Source organism: Stegodyphus dumicola, chromosome 5 (genome assembly GCF_044657685.1).
Source record: "Stegodyphus dumicola isolate Sdum_Otavi_A_Nest chromosome 5, ASM4465768v1".
NCBI classification, from domain to species: Eukaryota; Metazoa; Arthropoda; class Arachnida; order Araneae; family Eresidae; genus Stegodyphus; species Stegodyphus dumicola.
Window position 1 is genome coordinate 143,729,522 of NC_140772.1, and position 20,033 is coordinate 143,749,554.

Consider the following 20,033-nt stretch of genomic DNA (forward strand, 5'->3'; position numbering starts at 1 on the left):
AAATTATCTCTACCAATTCTGTAACAGCAAACAGCCAGAAATATTTTGTAAAAAAAAGAGAAGGAAAAAGAGTAAAATTAATTTTATAGAAAAAACTGATGCATATTCTGAGAATTTTAAATATTCTGAGACATGGGAAAAACTCTTACTATGAAAAAATTAAAAAGAAGACTTTTTAATTAATTACATAGCTAATTTTGCTAAGAGCTGTTTCATAAATTGCGCTTTATAGCATTATACTCTGTTTATTTTTCGGATTCAAAATATTGTATTATAAGTTGCCGAAATGAAACTTTATAATATGACAGCAAAAAATAAAAATGTTTTATTTTAATATTTTTTAAATATAATTTCAATATATCACCATTATTTTAATGAAATTTATTAATGTTACAATGTTTTTAAAAAAAATTGTTGAAAAATTCTCAGATCTCAGAATTAAAAATTTTCTATAGAAACCGATCATAAAAATGCCAAATTGTTAATAAGTCGCCAAATTTAGACCCGTTTAATAGAATTTACATTCCTAAATGCGAAAAGCTGTTTATTGGAGAAAAGCTCTTTATTAGAAAAAATGAATTTCGAAATGCTTATGTTTTACTTCTTCCTTAGAAAGTCAAGTATTTCTCAAGTTTTACATATATTGATAAATAATTAAAAAAATATTCTATTAAAAACTAAAATGTGGTGGATGATAATTCACCACCAGGATCTGGCTACTAGGTCAAAAGAAAACTGCACTTCACGGTGTAATTGGAAGCAAATTTTGTTAGCAATCGGAAAGTCCACAGTTTAAATTCTGCTGAAGGCATTGAATATTTTTCATGTTTCCTGTTCCAAAATTAACCTAATAACTCCTCATTTCAATTACAAAATTAAATACAAATATTTACTCACTGAACATTTGGTTGAATCTTAATATAAAGTTATGTGAATGTCTACAGTAGATTACATAGATTCCAATCAAATAAAATTTAATAAGAAAAAATGTTGAAGATCACTAGGGATAGGAAAATTAAATTTGCACAATTTAAGCTTCATTAATTCAATACTGAAATTTGATCTGTGCAAATTTTATTTGCACGATTTAATTTCATTGCTGAAAAACACTTTTTTTTTTTTTACAAGGACAACAAATTAAAATTGGAAAGACGTGCCAAAAAAATCAGGAGTTAGTAGCTATTATCAATGTATTGTCACTGACCATGGTATAATTAATTTCTGTAGCCAGTAAGTCTCAAGAAGCGCCTTTTTTCCCCCCAAGTATTGTACTCTCTATTACTAGACTTGGTATAAAACACCCACTCCCCAAAAAACGAAATTTCTAGTGCATGTGGATTTCGGACTTCACACGTATTTGTTAGATGCGACAAAATTGCTTGCATTGCTTTATAGTGCTCAGAAAAGAATGGCAACCACTAAGAGACCGACTTATGGTTTTACTTGAAAATAAGTCTTCCCATTTTTTACTATATTTTTTGTTCAAATTTCAGTAGAACACTGAAATCAAGTATTTTCATAAATGAAATTGCAGACTAAAAAGTTTATCATACTGCAGTCAATCCCCCCCTATTATAATTAACTTTCAGGAGCCCAAAGTTTTGTTTGCTAGATTCAATCAGATTTAAAAAATGGACTACCTTTAAAAACAGTGCAAAAGCCGATTGCAGAATCACAAAAAAGGCCAATTAGCCAAAAATATTAATATTTCATACTTTAAGCAGTGTCTTTCAAATATAATCTTTATACAGTCAAAAGTCGTTAATCTGGACACCCATAATCCGGACCTCAAAACTACAAACTTTCTGCACATGAGTCAACGCATAATGCGTTCACGAATGCGCATAATCGTTTACACAAGTGCATATGCGTCTGCGCATAATACGTTTACGCATGCGCATTTAATGTATAACACACGGTATAAGCTAAGCTAAAATTATCTATTTCAGTTAATGTTGGAGATTGCATTGTTCCTTAATTTTCGAATTGGATCCGGCTTATTATTTTTTGCAGACTGTTAGAGCAATTTTATAAAAGCTTGAACTTTGATTATGTTAAATAGAATTTCCGATGCTGGAGCTGCCAAAGGATCTACAATGCGAAAGCATGTTTCGATGTCCATCAAACAAAAAGTGGATAAAGGCATATCCTTTGTTTCTCTAACCATTTCAAAATCTGTTTATCAATTTCACGCTGCTCTGCGGGGCTGTTCTGCTGATAAATTAGTCGGTATTCTCGACACAGCAATTATAGGATTTGAACAGCGGAACTTTGTAACTGAAAAAGAAATTATGTCTGTTTATAGAATTAAAGAGAATGTATTAACCACATAAAAAACGAAACAACTTACATTGAAAGAAATGTTTAGTAAAGTAAACAAATAAATATTAAGCTTTTTTAAAAATTTTGATACCCTTTAGATCATAATTGTTCTTTTATTTCATAAATTACGGTTTCATATTTTTAAATTTATAATTTCTGCATGCCATCTTACCAGATTTAAACTGGTGATATATAATCCGGAAAAAACGATAATCCGGAATCGCCGAAGTCCAGACGAGTACGGATTAAAGACTTTTGACTGTGTAATACCATGGGAAAATAAAACCCTGCAGTTTTATTAATACATTAACCAGAATGGGCTCTAGATGGTGCAAAAAAGGATGACTAATTAATAATTATCCTCTATTACACAATATTGCCAAGCAAACACAGGCAAATATTGCAGATTTTAGTAATATGAATGCAAAAAAGTACTAGTCAAGTATAAAAACTGGGAAACACTAAATGTAATTCCTTTAATCCTTTCAAGGGTGGTAAATAAAACAATTTAAACTAAAAATTTCTACGAATTTTAACATATGAACCCTAAAGAACAAAAACATTTAGTGAAATGCTGAATTTTGAAGATTGGAATATATATTTTATACCACTGCCCTTGTAAAGATTTATCAACTTGAGATTAATTTCCATACATCTGTGACACCTGTGCTAGTCTGTCTACACACGAAAACCTATCTCCAACACCTCAGTTACGCACCAGAGTCATGATCATTATGCACGACAGGCTACTTTGTTGCCTGAGATATATTTGACAACAGCCAATGAAACTGCATATGGAAATCAAAAATTCGAAAAACAATGGCAGCAACTCCCAGGATTTAGCTTTGTCAATAAAATGGAGTGAATCGCTCAGTTTTCTTTTATTAACAAAATTTACGATGTGATATTTCTTTCAGATAATTTCTCATTTTTTGTCTTGATACAAAATAATTTGCTATTGTTAGCTACACAGTATTTGTTTTTACCTTATTTGTTAGCATTAACTACATCTGCTAGAATATTTTTTCCTTTTTAAGCGGATTATTATACTTTCCAAGAAGTCTGACAAACAAGAAATGCTTCATTTATCATCTGTTTGATTTATACTTTGAATTTTCTACTGCTAATGATTTTTTAACTTTTGGACAAGGTCTTAATTAGCTCAATCGCTTTATGCATTTACTGAAGTGTTTCAATTTTTTATGAACCAGCAGATAGAGTTCGAATCCAGCCGAATTTATTTTTTTCTCACTAAAAAAGTTTCATTGCTTCTGCAATTAACAGTTCTGTTAATGTAAATATTAAAAAATTTACACACAATATATAATTTTTGTTTTCTTATTATGAAATATAATTTTTTTCCCTTTCTGGTACTTAAAAAATGCTTTACTGTAAATGTACTTACCAGCAACGCATGTTACATGAGGACTATTCAGAAAGTAACTCGCGTTTCACCGCTGCATGGTGAGAGATGGCGCTAGCACCCCCATCTTGATGTCCGTGTCTACTGAATCCTTATGCATTCAGCTGTAATGGTTGGCAGTAAATGTTGCCTATGCTTTGTTTACTGTGAATGTTTAAAATGTGTGCAGCAATAGAAATTCCTACCAATTGTGAAGCGCGATTAGATTTTTGGTCTCAAAAAACTGAGACCAGTTGAAATTTATTGGGAACTTTCATAGTACACCACTGTACAGTGTATGGAAACGACGTAATGAGTGAAGACGGAGAGAGACAATGGTGCATCATCTTTTAAAGTGACCGCACTAATATTCACGAAGAAACACAAAATGGCCGGCTAAACATTGTTAATGCTGAACTGGTAGAGAAAATCAACAGGAAGATTCACAAAAACCACCGCCTCACAATTTTGGAGCTCTCATTAGTTTCCTCGAATTTCACGAACTTTGTTGCTTGGCGTTGTGACACAAGATCTAGGCTATCACAAGTTTTGTGCCAGATGGGTTCCGAAACTCTTGTCAGATGACCACAAAAAGAAGTGCATGGTAGCAGCTTCGACATTTTGTGAGGTATACTATGAATATGGGAATCGCTTCTTGATCGTGCCGTGACTGGAGACGAGAGTTGGGTAAAGTTCATGACTTGCGAAACAAAAATAAGTCAATGGAGTGTGGTCACACAAGTTCTCCCAGAAAACCAAAGAAATGTTTGCAAACATTGTCATCAAGAAAGATCACGGCAATTGTTTTCCAAGACAGGAAAAGTGTGCTTTTGGTGGATTACCTCAAATGTGAAACTATTTGGTGAGAGATATTGTAAACATTAAACTTAGAAGAGCAATACAAAACAAGCGTTGAGAAAAGTTTGCGAGTTCCAAGGTTTTTTTTTCATTCATGGTGATGCACAACCCCCCCCCCCCACACACAGCCATTCAAGCTCAATGGCTCTTGGATGGTTTCCTGATGCTTTATTTGATCATCCACCGTATAGTCCGGAACTTGCTTCTAATGGTTTCCGCACATTGTTGCTGCCTTGCAACACAGCACTTTGATGATGACAAGGAACTGCATGCAGGCATTCATGTATGGTTGAAGTCTTGAGTAGCAGCATTCAATGAGGATGGAATTAACAAGCTTGTATACTGTTATAATAAATGTCTTAATTTATATTGAGATTATGTAAAATAATAGCTTAATAGTGCATCTTTCAAATTTAAGTAACGAAAACTTTTTTACTTTCACATTTTTTTTTAATTATGACAGACGTGAAGTAATCAAATGATCCTTTTATGTAATGATTACATTTCAAATAAATGCTTTCCTTTCATATTTTTTAATTTCCAATTTTTTTCCCTTATTTTGCATTGTTTATTGGCATTTTTAATTACTTTGTCAGCTATTAAGTCATCTGTTAATTATTACTATTTATTATTTGTACAACTTATTTTTAAAAATTAAACCCTCGGAAATACAGAATCTACAAGATCCTAATCTGTCTGTTCTGACTTAATACTGGAGATCTTGACTATGATTGTAAAGGAGGGTACCATTTGCAACACGAGTTAACACATTGAGCGCACGCGCATTTCTTAGGCAATCCTGTTCAGACCACGCACGCCGCTTAAAAGCGCTGGTATTGTAAGGCCAGCGATTCTTATCGCAGTAGAAGATAGTTTACGTTTGGAACGTGATTCCTATAGGCATTCATTCAACACGTTACGCACAAAGTCTGTTTTGTAAATAGTTACATTCTATACAAAGATATTACACGAAGCAGAAAATTAGCATTCTATACAAAGATATTACACGAAGCAGAAAATAGCAAGCAGAAAATTAGAAAATTAGCACCGGAAAGATTTAGCGCTATCCCTTATATGTTGTGAAAAAGAAAACATTCCATTGAACAGAAATGCAAAAATAGCTAAAAAACGACAACATAAACTCCAAAGAAAACCGGGAAAAGCCTCTGAAGTACGGAAATATTGTAAATTATGTTATGATAAAAATGCAACTGAAGCTGGCAGAGTAATGGCCAGAAAAAAGACTAAGACAGTTGTCACAATTCGTAATAGCTGTAATGGAGAGCCGTTTTTATGCTGCGTTTCAATGAAATCCATTAATCCTGTAATTAATCAAAATTAAGTAAATTGTAAATAATTTTTCTGTAATTCCATAAAACAGGGTAAATTGTATAGTTATATATCATGCTACACACCGTCAGTCAGCGGCGGTCGATGCGGCCTAAACGGAAAGTCTAGTGTCAGCCACAGATGGCTGACGCAGTCTAAACGGAAAGTCTAGCGTCAGCCACTGATGGCTGACATGGCGTTCCAATGTGTTAATGGAAGATAAATCTTATGTTTACTTTCATACAGCCTACTTTTATACAAAGTGTCCCTCATCACAGAGTTAAGTTCCAAATCATATACTTTAGCATATCCATACAGTTAAATTCCAAACACTATAGCAAACTCCCTTGAAATCTGGGTTGATATCAGTAGTCTGTTTCTTATAGCAATAATCCTGAAAATCTTCAGGCATGATTTTAATCTTGGCCTGCTTTGCTACACACATCAGCATTTTTAAACTGTTTCATATTACTGGCATTATGTCTTTGCAAAACTGTCTCTGTATTTCTCTTGCGTGTGTTCTCCCAACTTCATACTATTTCTTACAAATCATCAAATACCTATGCTCTTTTTCAATCAGCAAAAATTTCATCCAAACACATATAATCCTTGAGCCTAGAATTTGAAGCACATTCTCACACTCCTTTCCATGTGCCACAAGATTTTCAGATTTTTACATAAACATTCCATTACACTATAATGTTCTTGAGCTGATACAGTGTTCATAGCCACATTTTAGTTAAAAAAATAAGCACCTATGAGCACTTTTCAAGCACATTTTAAGAAAAAAAAATAAGCACCTGTCTAATTACATTATACACAACTGCATAAACCTTAAAAGAAAAATTAGACTTGCAATTTAAAATATGAGCAATGCAATATTTATTAAGAGAATGAGCATTACCTCAACCATGGAAAACTTTTTTTTTTTTTTTTTTTTTTTTTTTTTATTTAATTTAAGTGACAGTTCAATTTACAGAATTAGTTTACAATGAGAGGAAAAAAAACTATGCAGAACTAAACTACATTACAAGATTTAATGATGAAATTTCAGTTCAAAATATAGATAATAAATACTAATAAGCCATATTAATTGTACTCGCTTGGCACCTAATAAAAAATACAATTTATTTTTCCACTCATATTAATATTTAAATAATTTAAATCAAAATTCTGAACATTTTCTAAATTTTCATTGCATTACAGTTTTCCCTTAACATATATTCCAAGCAAAGTAATTTAAGTAAAAAAAAGGAACATTTCTGAAATCAGGAGAAGGGAAATTGCTTCATGCAGTCATCCTTAAACAGTAAAAGCTTAACTAACCCGCATACTCGGAAATTGCCGAATATTCCATATAGTCGAGCGTAACTGGAAAAAGAGGAGCGGGGGGAGATTGCAGCCATTCTTTAGATTTCTCGGCTAAATAAATGATTTTGACATTTTGATATGTGCATCATATAAATATAGACCAACGGAACTGAGAAATATTCTGCTTAGAAAACACAGTAAAACTCTTTTAAGTGTTCATAAATAAATCTCAGACTGAACATCAAATTAATTATCTCTGCAAAATATCGCATACATTATATTGCGCAATACGCACCGCGTAATTCTTCCATATGTGATATTACGCAATCGGAATCAACAGCTGTCGGTATTCGGAAAATAAAGAACTAAAAGGAAAAGAAAGAGACTTACTAATCTGGGGTGTTTTTGATTCTAATTTTGAACAGACTGCGTTAAATTTCTGGAATAGAATCATTCTTCGCTTGGATTGGGTAGACCGCAAAACTTTTAGTCCTATTCAATCCAGATTGGACAGTGACACACACAAAAAAAAAAGTCCGCTTTAATATTAAGAGATTTTGCGGAGAAAGGGGAGAACCTCCCAACCTCCGAAATGTATAATGTATTGGGGGAAAAAAAATTATTCTGACTGTTCGATTACTTTCCTTTTATTTAAGCCATTCCGAATATTATTCCTTAGACAGCTAATCTGTGTAAAAATATACCCATTTTTGGAAGTTTATTTACACTTCAGCAGCTACTACAACTATATTATTATAAATATTCATACATATGCTCATAATATAAGCATAACGATCATAATAAACACAAATATGAACCGACCACGCGGAACTAGAATGCAAATTATTAAGATCTTGATAGAAATTCAAACGTGTGTAGTATTTGGGTGGACGAAAAAGAATACCGAATGTACCGGAATTTTCTACGGTTTTCGCAATTCTTTGACCAAAAGAACGACGTGCAACTGTCTGTACTCTCGCGCGCACCATAGGTTACGTTAATGCAGAGAAAGGGGAAAAAGCTATTTCCGGGAGTATGATTCACCATCTGACGTTCCATATAAGGAAGAAAAGTTATTTATTTAGTTTCGGCTTTGTTACGGGAGGAAAAATGCGCATTAATTAAAAAAAAGCACTGAAAGCAAAAAATAAGCACTAAAAACAAAAAAATAAGGGCTTTAAAGGAAAAGTAAGCACCTATAAGGGCCTTTATATTTTATTTTTAAATATAAGGACTTATAAGCACTTGTAAGGACGGCTACGAACCCTGTAATAACCAGCCACATTTCATGGGAAATCACTTAATTAGAAAAATAAATAAATAAATAAAATACAGTAAGACCCCGCGTTAGTAGAGCGTAATGCGAAACAGCGCTAAACGAGGCTATCTTAACATGTAAATAATGAGGTTAGGAGAAGATGGATAGAAAATTGGTTAGGTATTAAATTTAATAATGTTTTTTTTAATAAAAAAAAACCAAACATTTATTTCTTACAAAAATAAAAACAATACAAATGAATATACTTATAAAAATAAATAAAATTCTAAGTCAGTGGGACCATTCACTATTCTGTGTTTCCAGTTTTCTGCCTTTTTGTCAAGAAGGCATTATGATAGATTGGCTTAATGGCATATTACGTTCAATTTCGTCGTCAATCCACATAGACAGTCGTTTTTCCATTTTCTCTATAATGTTATTTCTAGAATGGGTAATTCTAGTTGCAGAGCTTAACGTAGTTGCAGTTGCCGATGACAGTATTTTTTCTTTATTCTTAAGAATTGTCCTTATTGTTGAAGTTGCCAAATTCAATGCAGCACTAATTTGAGATTGACGTTCACCAGAATCTAATCTTCTAATCACTTGCATTCTAGTTTCCAGCGAAATGCTATTTCTGGTTGCTTTCTTTTCTTGTTTTTTATTATCACCCATGATAAAAATTAAATATCATAATATTTGTCACTGTATTAATCGTTACAGTATTATATAAACGTATACTTACAATAAAGTCAACAAATGTTTGAAATGATAAAAATGCGTCCGTAGAGCACCGTACCAAACAAGAAACACAACTACACTAACTACCAATAAGTATTTGGACACCTAATGCAAATGACGATATCTGTGGTCCTAAGGTAGGTCATGGACTCTGCCGGTATATATCGTGTAGAAAACAGCATCGGCTTTAGTCGCAAGATGCCTCGCAGTTCGGAGCTCCCTGATTTCAAGAAAGGTATAATTATTGGGTATCACAAATGTGGCCGATCCTTAAGGAACATATCTAACAATCTGAAGTACCCAAAATCGACAGTGGCCTATGTGATTAAGAAGTGGAAGGTGAGCGGTGATTGTCGGAATGTGAACCGAGTCGGCAGACCAACAAACTGGGAGATAGAGACCGACGAGTGCTGTCCAGAGAAATTCGGAACAACCGCACCCAACTGATGGCCCTCATCCGCGAGTAGTTTCAACAGGCATCTGGGAGTATTGTTTTAATGAATACCATCTGTAAGGAAGCACATCTGCTTGGTTTTCATGGTCGTGCTGCTGCCCATAAGCCTTTGATCACAAAGTCCAATCGCGCTGCTCGGTTAATGTGGTGCAAAGCACATCGAAATTGGACCATAGATCAATGGAAACGGGTTCTTTGGAGTGACAAATCAAGGTTCACCCTTTACCGTTCGGATGGCAGGGTATGGGTCTGGCGTCTACCTGGAGAACGTCTCCTGCCAGAATGCATTGTGCCAACAGTCAAGTTCGGCAGAGGTGGAATTAGGGTATGGGGGTGTTTCTCCTGGTATGGGCTGGGACCCTTGGTCCCCATTCATGGTAAGCTCGACTCCGATGCCTACTGCACTATTTTGGATGACAATGTGCTTCCTATGTTGTGGCAGTTTTACGGGTTGGACCCCTGTTACTTTCAGGACGACAATGCCAGTTGTCATGTTTCGACATTAAAAAAGGCTTGGTATGGTGCCAATGGAGTTCATCGAATGGACTGGCCTGCCCAGAGTCCAGATCTGAACCCTATCGAGAACCTCTGGGACGAGTTGCATCGCTCAATTCAGGGGTGCACTACCCGTGCAAAATCGGTGAAGGAACTTCTATGTCTTCTCCAAGCCGAGTGGAAGAAAATACCACTAGCTGTCATACAAAGAATTGTGGAAAGTATGCCCCGGAGGGTCCACGCTGTGATTACCTCTCGTGGAGGCTCTACCAACTATTGATTGTGAATATAGTTAGTTTTTCTTTTCTATTACAGGTGTCCAAATACTTATTGGTAGTCAGTGTATAGTTATATTAGTTTCGGATATGTTATTTGGAAACCTAGCGCAGCGCACAATTTCGGAGAATCCCCGGGTTGAAATAAAAGAGCGCTAAACCGAAACAGCGTTAAGCGGGGTCTTACTGTAAAGCACTTTTTTATAATTATTCCTTTACATTTTCTCCATCAGTGTACATAAAAGAATAAAAATAAGAAGATAATTTATCTCTCAGAAAACTATCCGCAGTGGTAGTAAGTAACACAAAAACAAATTCAGTTTCAGCGAGATATCCTTATTTAAGTGAAGAATCATTCAACTTTATCAGTGGAAAAAATAAAGCACAATTAAAAGACTAAAATGACTAGCGAGTTGAGAGCTTACAGGTGGATGCAGAGCATCTGGATCCCCCCTCCCAATCTCCAATGATTTGCTGATGATATCAGATGAATTGTATTCATATCGATGGAAAATAAAACATAACATTTGTTACACATAAAGTAGTTATGTTTAAAATTCTGCAGCAGTTTATCTATTTGAAGACTTCAACTACTCTAAATTTAATTTTCAGCTTTTGTAAAGTTCAATAAGAAGGTTTGAACTATGCTGCAAAGAAAATAAGCACAGAAAGCTGAGTTCAGAGATTAGGCTCCTGCCAAAGGAATATTTTGTTGGTTATGTGAAAGTGATTTGACAATAAATGACTGCATTGTAACACATGCTTTCAAAGAAAATATTAATTTTCTTTTAAGGAAGAACAAAATTGCACTTGGAAATGGCAGTTAAAGTACATGATAGCTGAATTTAAGACTTCGAGAATAGATACAGAAAAAAATTTGGATTGTCACAAACTTATGAAAACTCCTCACAGAAAGTATACTGACTAAGCAAGGAATTTTATGTTAATGAGACACATTTACTTATTGTTCTGACCAAAGATATCGATTCTCAATTTTTTACTCAAAATTACTAATGAAGGCCTTTATGTACTTATGAAATACATAACTAGTAAACTATTATAATCACAAGTAGAGAAATTACACTCTTATAGAAGTTACTAAACAAAATAAGAACATAACAAAAGTAAATCACAGATCACAAAAGCATTTAATGAAATTGCATAAGGTGTTTCCAAAATTCCATTAATTGAGCTCTAGTTCAATTTCTAGAATTTATAAGCAATGCTATCTGTGTACAGCATCTCCAAAGTTCTAGGAACTAAGTTCTAGTTGAGTTCTTAAAACTAAGCTCTAGCTCTAGTGCAGTTCCTTAATGCTATTAGCATTACCTTGTAAGAAAAGAAAGCCAGAATTTAGTATTGACATGTTTATGCAGCTATTACTGCCATATTGTTTAGTCCGATTCAGTTGTTTGATGCAGATGCATTTTTGAAGCACTGTTTTAGCAAACATGGCAGATGCAATGAGCAACCATTTTCTTTTTGTAGAAAAAGGATGTGAAAAACTTAAGAAATTGTTCAAAGTCTGCAAGAAGTATTCCATTTCCACATTTGAAAAAAAAAAACTGTAATGGGTGTTTGATTTGAGTTTAACCCTGCTGAAAACAGGCAGAGACACTGAAAAAGGTCTTTAAGGATAGCTCAAAAATTTTTTTCATTGGGATAAGCATATTTAATTAAACGAGAATTATGCTGAAAAACTGCAGTGTAATACTGATGAAAACTGATAAATTAAAAAAATTATATGCAGATTCCTAGAATGATTTGATACAATCAAAATTAAACAACACTGATAAGCACAAACATTGATTAAAAAACACGACAACATCGATTCATTGTGTGTCAACATTGATAAAAAAAGATAACATATAAAGGAGCAATAATTCAAATTACTCCTTGAATGCTTAATCTGGAAGAATAGGTCATGTTACAATAATTTTAAGAACATATTTAATAATCTGTGATAGAAAATTTTAAAAATTGTAATCTTATTAATGTACATCATGTATCTATTCTTATATACATTAATAAATGTCAACTATTCCATCTAAACAAATTAATCCTTTTTAAAAAAATAGCGGTTGATCTTTACAATATGGTAACTGGTAGTTTGGCGACATTTTGGAGGCGATAAAGGTTACTACCTGGGACTTTGGTAATAATGTGAGCAGTACTCAGTTCCGATTACGCATTATTTTGTGTGAGGGAAATGAGAGATCATGGGATATGTCATGTGATATTAATGGACGAATTACGGTTCTTTAATCGGAAAAGGGGGGAAATCGGGAAAAAATCTGGAAATTTTGTATTTGGTTTATTCTGTGTTGTGTGAAACAGTGTTCGTGAATTTTTGGATCCCATGGCCGTAACTAAAGAAAAGTTTATCGGACACGTAATCAAGATTCTGAAGAAGATTAGGTAAGTTAGTATTTTTAATTATTTGAGGATATTATTTTTATGCATTGTTCTAAATGTAAGGTGGAAAGGAATTTGGTATTATTGGGAAAATTATTATTAGCAATGATTTAGTTTAAAGTAATTAGGATTGTAAGGTAATTTTTATTAATTTAATGTATGTGCTCATTTATATTTTAATGAAATGATAGTTATTTTGTGAATTTTATGTTTGTAGGAATTTGGTATACGTTTAAGTTGAAATAAACGTGCATGGAAATAATTTAAATATTTGATACTAAGTATTTGCAATGCTTGTGGTATGAATTCGTTGGTGACGTGTATAACGTAATAGATGATTTAGAGGTAAAAGTTTTTGGATATTTTATTTATTTTATATGTGGAAATGTTCATATTTGTAAAGGGTAAATACTTTTTCGCGATCAGGTAATTTCATATATGTTCTTTTTACCGGGTTTAAAGATTGAGAAAATTGTCATGTATTTTCGTGAAATTTTTCTAATTTATGAGAAAAAAGCAGTGTATAGTGAAGAGTGTGCACAATGCCATTTTTGTGCAATTCTGGGATGTTTTTTTAAGTAAAAATAAGTCGGCGTGTACATGGTTTATGTGAATGTGTTGTTTTGAAAAACGCGTAAGGAGTATGGTATTGTGCACTTTTTCCCAATTTTGCAGTGAATATTTGTCATGATTAAGCAGTTTTGTTTGATAAAATTTCTAGCATAAGTGTAATTCGGCTAGTATATTGTTGGAAGAAGTGTTCAGTAGATAAGAAAAGAAACATGTCTTTACTTCGTGAAGACAAAATGGCGGCGGGGAAAAAAAAATAGAGGGTTGCTGTAGGAGAGTTGGTTGCCAAATTTTCGCCAAGTTACCATAATGTAAAGATCAACCAAAATAGCACATGCTGTTTCACCGCTTTCAAACATTCTTGTAAATATCACCCTTCTTCACACCATCTCTTAATTCTAACAGTTACTCTTCTTTAAAACCAAATTATGATTTTCATTCTTGGCATACAGAGATTAAAAAGTCTTAAATTTCATTACTTCAGTTACTCAGCATACTTAATATTTATATAATAATACATAAAATAAAAAATCCACTGCTAATGGCTTTGTAAATTAAAAGCTCTTCAAGTTACTGGACAATGAACTCCAAAATTCCAACGGCAAAACTCACTACACTACTTTAGGCAAGCAATGCCTCAAAATTAACAAATCATTTAATAATAAAGAAGATATAATTTCAATTGACAGTTTATTGACAAATTATAAATACTGTTTCACATATTTATCATAGTGTATACCTGATAACCAAGTTAGCTTAAAAGCAAAAACATCTGATAAATTTCCATTTGAAATTTTAACTTTTTTTTACCAAAACTCTTTCAATTAAAAAAAATCTTAATACATTTTACCTCACACAGATGACATGAAGTTAGAAAAGAAAACTGAGAAAGAAAAAATTGAGTTATATTTGAGATTAACATATATTTCTACACATTTACTTTAAGCATACTTTATGTATTTTTTTTAAACAGATAAACTGATTTTACAGTTACAGACAAAAAAGAATATGAAACCCTTCAAGAGCAATTTTATCCTAAGCCCTGTTAAGATCACTGAAAGAAACCTTTCCAAAGTAATGCTCTCATAAGTAAATGTTCTAGAGCTACCATGAAAATAAAATACTGAAAAAATATAAATGTATATTCTTTAACACATTATTCTGTATTTTTCTCAAAAATTCGGTCAAATTCTGAAATATTCTTTAAGATACGTTATCCCTTTTAGATATTCTGGCCAAATAGTTCCAACACAATGCATGCAAATCGATACCAACACCAAAGATACCCTCGTAATTAGAAAAATCGGGCAACTCAGAAAAACAAAACCTTTCATGCAAGCCTCTTTCTTATATGCTCGCTATCTATCCAACACGCCTCCACCGGCAAGCGGCGGCATTTAAACCACAGGACTGGCACCTTTCAACGAAAAATCATACCCTAAAAAGGTGCCCGCGTAAATTACCAGGTCAATGAAAACGATATTTTCTGCATATACAAAGAATTTAACAAGGGGTCTTCAAGTCACCTTTCTAAATCACAAACCGAAGAGAAATGGCGGACAAGAACTATGACAAATGCAATGTTTGGATAGGAGCCATTCCTAAGAACAAAAGTAAAGATGCTAAATGACAGAATTGCCCGACAAAAGAATTATTACCAAACGAGACTTACCTCCACTTGCGGCCAACGCATCGCTGAAGTGGAGTCGAAGGAGAGATGACGCAAGCTAAACGAAAGCTATGACGTATTCAAGTTACCTTTCTAACAACAGAGAAGTTTGTCTACCCCTACATCGAGTGGATGCGCATGCGCTCTTACGCCCTCCTCTAGAGAAATTCAAACAATACCCGCGCAGGTCTGACAGCTGATCAGTTTATTCTGATCAGTTTATTCTGATCAGCTCTGATTGTTGTATTCAGAGATAATGAAATATTTTAATGTCGTTAAAAGACCGGTTTGCCGCAAATGTTTTCAGCTGCTAACTGGTGATACGAAATTCTTATTTCTTTTATTATTATATAGAGGTTGATTTTCCCCAAAAATTACAAGGTAATGATGAGAGGAATCAGGTTGATTTTCCCCAAAAATTACAAGGTAAAATGATGAGAGGAATATACAGTTCCTCACATTTCTATTTATAAATCTCTTCTGAAAAAGATAATAGATCTTTTACAAATTATATGTATACAGTTTCAAACATACTATTTTCTTTCAACTCAGTACGAAATCTTTAAAAAATGTTAAATATTAATATCAAATAAAATACTTTTGCATTAGCTGGAATTATAACAGTTCTGCTTTTAATGCATTAAAATTAAGTACTATATAAGAAATTACTAAATGCAATTTTTACACTCCCTTCACAGAAAATCTCAAAAGTTTTGTCATACTTTAATCTGCCTTACAATACTGCAAAATCCCCTCCTACTCTATCAGAGCAAAGCTTATTTCAGAATAATTATTTATATACTAGAATCAATTTAAATGCTAAATTATTACCAATAACCATATAAGTGGATAAAGAATTCAATGCCACCCACCGGTATAGGTGTTAGTGCTGCTGACTGCTGTGCCAGGGAACCAGGTTCAAATCCTGGAGAAGGCATGGATGTTTGACAATGTATAGTGTCCATGCAGCACTGCGGGCACTCTAAATATGCAGAGAGCTGAGAAACCTCTCGAGAGGTTGGTGGTAGGGAAAAAGGGGTAGGTGAGCCTTGGACCCGTCTTCCCCAAGGTGCTTTCTATCAAAATTGAGCTAAATTGCACTGTTACTTGTAAGGTGCTCAAGGCTGTTGGCAACCACAGGCTATCGTGCACTCCTTGCCACAAGGAATTTATGGACTTGGGCTGATTATAGGTAAGATAAGTATGCATTAGTCACCAACAATTGAACAAATTTGTTTCCATCAATTTGTCAGAAAATGAAAGTGTACATTTAAAAAAGTTAATTAACATAATTATAAACCTGCTGTTAAAAATTTTAAGTAGTTGAATGTTTAATTTGCTATATCTGATCTAGGAAAAAGATGGATCATCCCATAAAAGAGTGTAAAAATTAATGACATATAAAAAAGAGATTAATATTGTCTCATCTCCCAAAAAATTTTATTACCAAATTTAATAAAAGAAACATTAAAAGTTAATTACAATTATACACTATTACTAAATTTCTTTTTTGCTGTTTTTCAGTTTCACCATACTTTAATAATTTTACATTACAAATTACTCTGAATAAAAGTCATCATTTAGACTTCTACCTTCTATGACATACTTTCATCTAAAATAAATACACACAAATATAGGCTTTTAACACAGTGCTGTTTGACAGCCCAGTAAAAGAACTCGAATGGAATCAAAGAACCAATTCAAGCTCTTTGTCTCAACAGATCAATGGTTGGCCCAATACACGACAAAGTAAGATCTTTTAACTCTTGCATTGAAGTCGCCCAAACGCCTGAATTATTTTCTGCCTGGTGCCTTCTCCCGAACACTGAGCATGGCTCATTGCTTTTGGGTTTTGTTAAATGACATGCCAATCATTCTTTTGAAGCAACTAAAAGTAGTTATATTATTTGAATATGCCTTTCTTTGTTTAGTGTCAATGTTTAGCTATTTATGCCAGAAGTTGCAATCCTGTCTTACGAGAAAACGGCACTCAGTGGTGAAAGCACATGAAGATCCCAAGAGAAAAGTTTTCGCTTACTTATTTATTGTTAGCACTGTAGCATTCTACTTGACATGGGATGAAGAAATCTATTCCAACAAGAATACATATATATGGGCATTTTAAACATTTATTATGTCCTGATTTCCCATGAGCCGAGTGCTACATCTGCCTAGCATAGTCTTCTGCTTAGAGAACAGAGAGGCAGAGGCGAATCTTTAGCATACCAAAACATAATAAATGCCAAAAATTACTATTTTAACAAAACATGCATTCTACAAGACTGGTATAAAACATAAGCAGAACATTTACAAAGTGAAATTAAAATAAAAAATAGATTAAACTTTAATAACTAACAATATCCCAATTCAATGCCCTAGGTACAAAAATATATTTTTCTATGGTTTTTATCCAGCCGCTGAGATATTTCTAGTACTTTCTGCCATTTGAAATTACTGGAAGGCATATGAGGGCCAAATTAGTTACAGAACATAAGCATCAATTACAGTTACTGAATTACAATGACCCTTACAGGGACCTGACCAAAATGTTGCCAAGCCTGGTGACTTTTGCAGAGTTCGTACACATTTCTGCACATGGAAATCAAGTACTTTTAAGGAGCATTAATGAAAAATAGTTAAGGACCTATCAGCAAATGGGAGCTGAGTAAATCCAATCAAGTTATGTTTGAACATCACTTTTGTAATAACACTAAGAATAAAATAGATCCTTTCTTAACGTAATTTAATAACATAACTATAAAACAAATTTGAGAATAAAATTAACTTTATAAATTTTATCAAGTAGCATTAAATATTTTACAAGTATAATAGTTGGAAATATTTGAAAGAAGATAAATGACATTTTATTTACATTTTACTAAGTTAGCTTTATGTTGATTTTTTCTTTTATGTCTCATTTTGCCACGTACTTAATATACAGGTTTAGCAAAGAGCAGGTGGATTTTCTGTCAAATGGCATAAGTTAAAATGAGAAATAAAATCATAATCAGCATGATTCATAACAGAAGATTGGCTGCTACAGTGCTGCTGCTTGACAAGAGAGACCTGTTGATCAGAACAAACCTGAAAGCCTGATGTAAGCATGGTTGGCAAGTTTTGAAAGTTAGTTGTGCTCCATCTGTCTTGAAGCAGTTAGTGTTGTAGCTTCATGTAGAATTTCTGGGACTGTAACCCAGCATTATTTTATGTCTCACTCGATGTAAAGAATAAGTTTTACAAGAATTTTTACATTTTTGTGTTTTATCTTGTGACCATGGTAATAACTTGCTTTAACATGCAGAGATGACTTTTAAAGGTGAGCAGTTAGTTACAAATAATTAAATTAGTTAAAAACCCTTCGCTGTTATAGGTTTACATGATAATTATTAAATTTTATTCATTTTTTTAAACATTCGTTAAAAAATCACTATTAAAATCACAATTTAATAACATTTCACAGTTTAAAATGCACGTATTTTATGACAGTGATTCTTAAACAATATTAGGATAATTACATATTTAAAAGCTACACGACAAAATATTTATGAGTCTCTTTAATTTGAAGCTTTCCCAGATATTTTGGCTTAAATTATGTACAGTTTCTTTGGTATTTTTCCGTTTCAACGGCGCAAATCTAGCCAAGCAGACTTTATTGGCAAACAACATACAGTATACACATAAAAAATGTTAGTTCTAAGGATTTTTTAATTTTGAAGGTATAAATATTTTAATATAGTTTAAAATTTTGTAAAAAAGCCAATAAATAAAGACAATAAATTGGTAAAAAGGCATTAATTTAAGAATTTACTACGCTTTCATCGTACAACATCCTGATTCGCCCGTTCATATCACGTGACCCCAAGCGATCTCATCTCACGTAAACTACGCACAAAAATCTAATTCTCTCAGTAAATATTTACATTAATTTCAAGTTAAATCTTAATTTGGAATACAAGTTTAAATGCAAGAATTATTTCAATTCGTACGAATAGCTTACTCAGAAATTATGTAAAACCGCAGTGCTTTACTTCGCTAGTGCATTCTCATTAGAATTGATGACCCTTGGCTTTTTCTATATTTTCGCCTTCGGGTAATGGGTGTGATTGCACCCTAATCAACTTAATTACCGCGAATGGCGTTAGGGCATAAACTGAACTATCTGGTAAAAGTTCTATGTAATTGTATGCTAGCATTGAAAGAAACAATCAAACTGATTAGAAATGGCTGCAATTTGTTTTGAAAATGAGGCGTAAAAGGTTACCAGCGAGGATATTCTGTTTGGCATTAGTTGCGCCATTATTAGAGACTTTATCACCTGCGGCGGCAAAACTGAAAAGTACCGTTTCTTTTCTTTAAACATCTTTTACAGAAATTAGAAATCTGTTTCAATACACAAACCAATGCTTCCACTAGTTTCTACATGCTTTATCTTGTGACTTGCCAGTCTCTTAACAGTTTCAATACAGAAACCAATGTTTCTACTAATTTCTACATACTTTTTCTTGTGACTTGCCAGTCTCTTAACAGTGTGCCTAACGAGGATTTATTTGATCTAGTAAAAGTTAGTAGTCCAAAACATCTGATAGACATTAAGCAAATTATCACCATGTCTGAAAGTAACTATATAGTCACATAAAGGTTTAAGTAAACCTCTTATTTAAAAAGAACATACAGGCACAAAATCAACTACAGTTTGTGCTGATGCCATTAAACAGGAACAGTCAAATTCAAACTAAGAATGTGGACTAGAAGTCAAAGACTACACAATTTAATTTAAAGGTGACTCAGTAACTCTATTGTAGTAACAAATTAAAATGTTAGCAGCAATAACGCAAAGATGAATAATTAAAAATTATCAGAGCTGGCAGGAACTAAGGCAACATCCAAGTGGAGGGCAAAAACACTGTCTTACAATCTAAAAAATGCAAAAACACTGT

General features: G+C 33.1%; 1 protein-coding gene across 2 annotated transcripts in view; it reads right to left on the reverse strand.

The window, feature by feature from the left end:
* Uba1 (ubiquitin-like activating enzyme 1) overlaps positions 1-20,033 on the reverse strand; it is a 123,084-nt gene that overhangs the window by 96,340 nt on the left and 6,711 nt on the right. Inside the window, exon 1 of one of the 2 annotated variants that reach the window (XM_085817145.1) lies at positions 15,100-15,138. The exons of the other annotated variant lie outside the window; for it this stretch is intronic. Within the exon in view, the coding sequence (XP_085673271.1) occupies positions 15,100-15,120 (21 nt within the window). The 5' untranslated portion in view covers positions 15,121-15,138. Of the gene's footprint in view, positions 1-15,099; positions 15,139-20,033 lie in introns of those variants that run through there. 2 annotated transcript variants of the gene reach the window in all.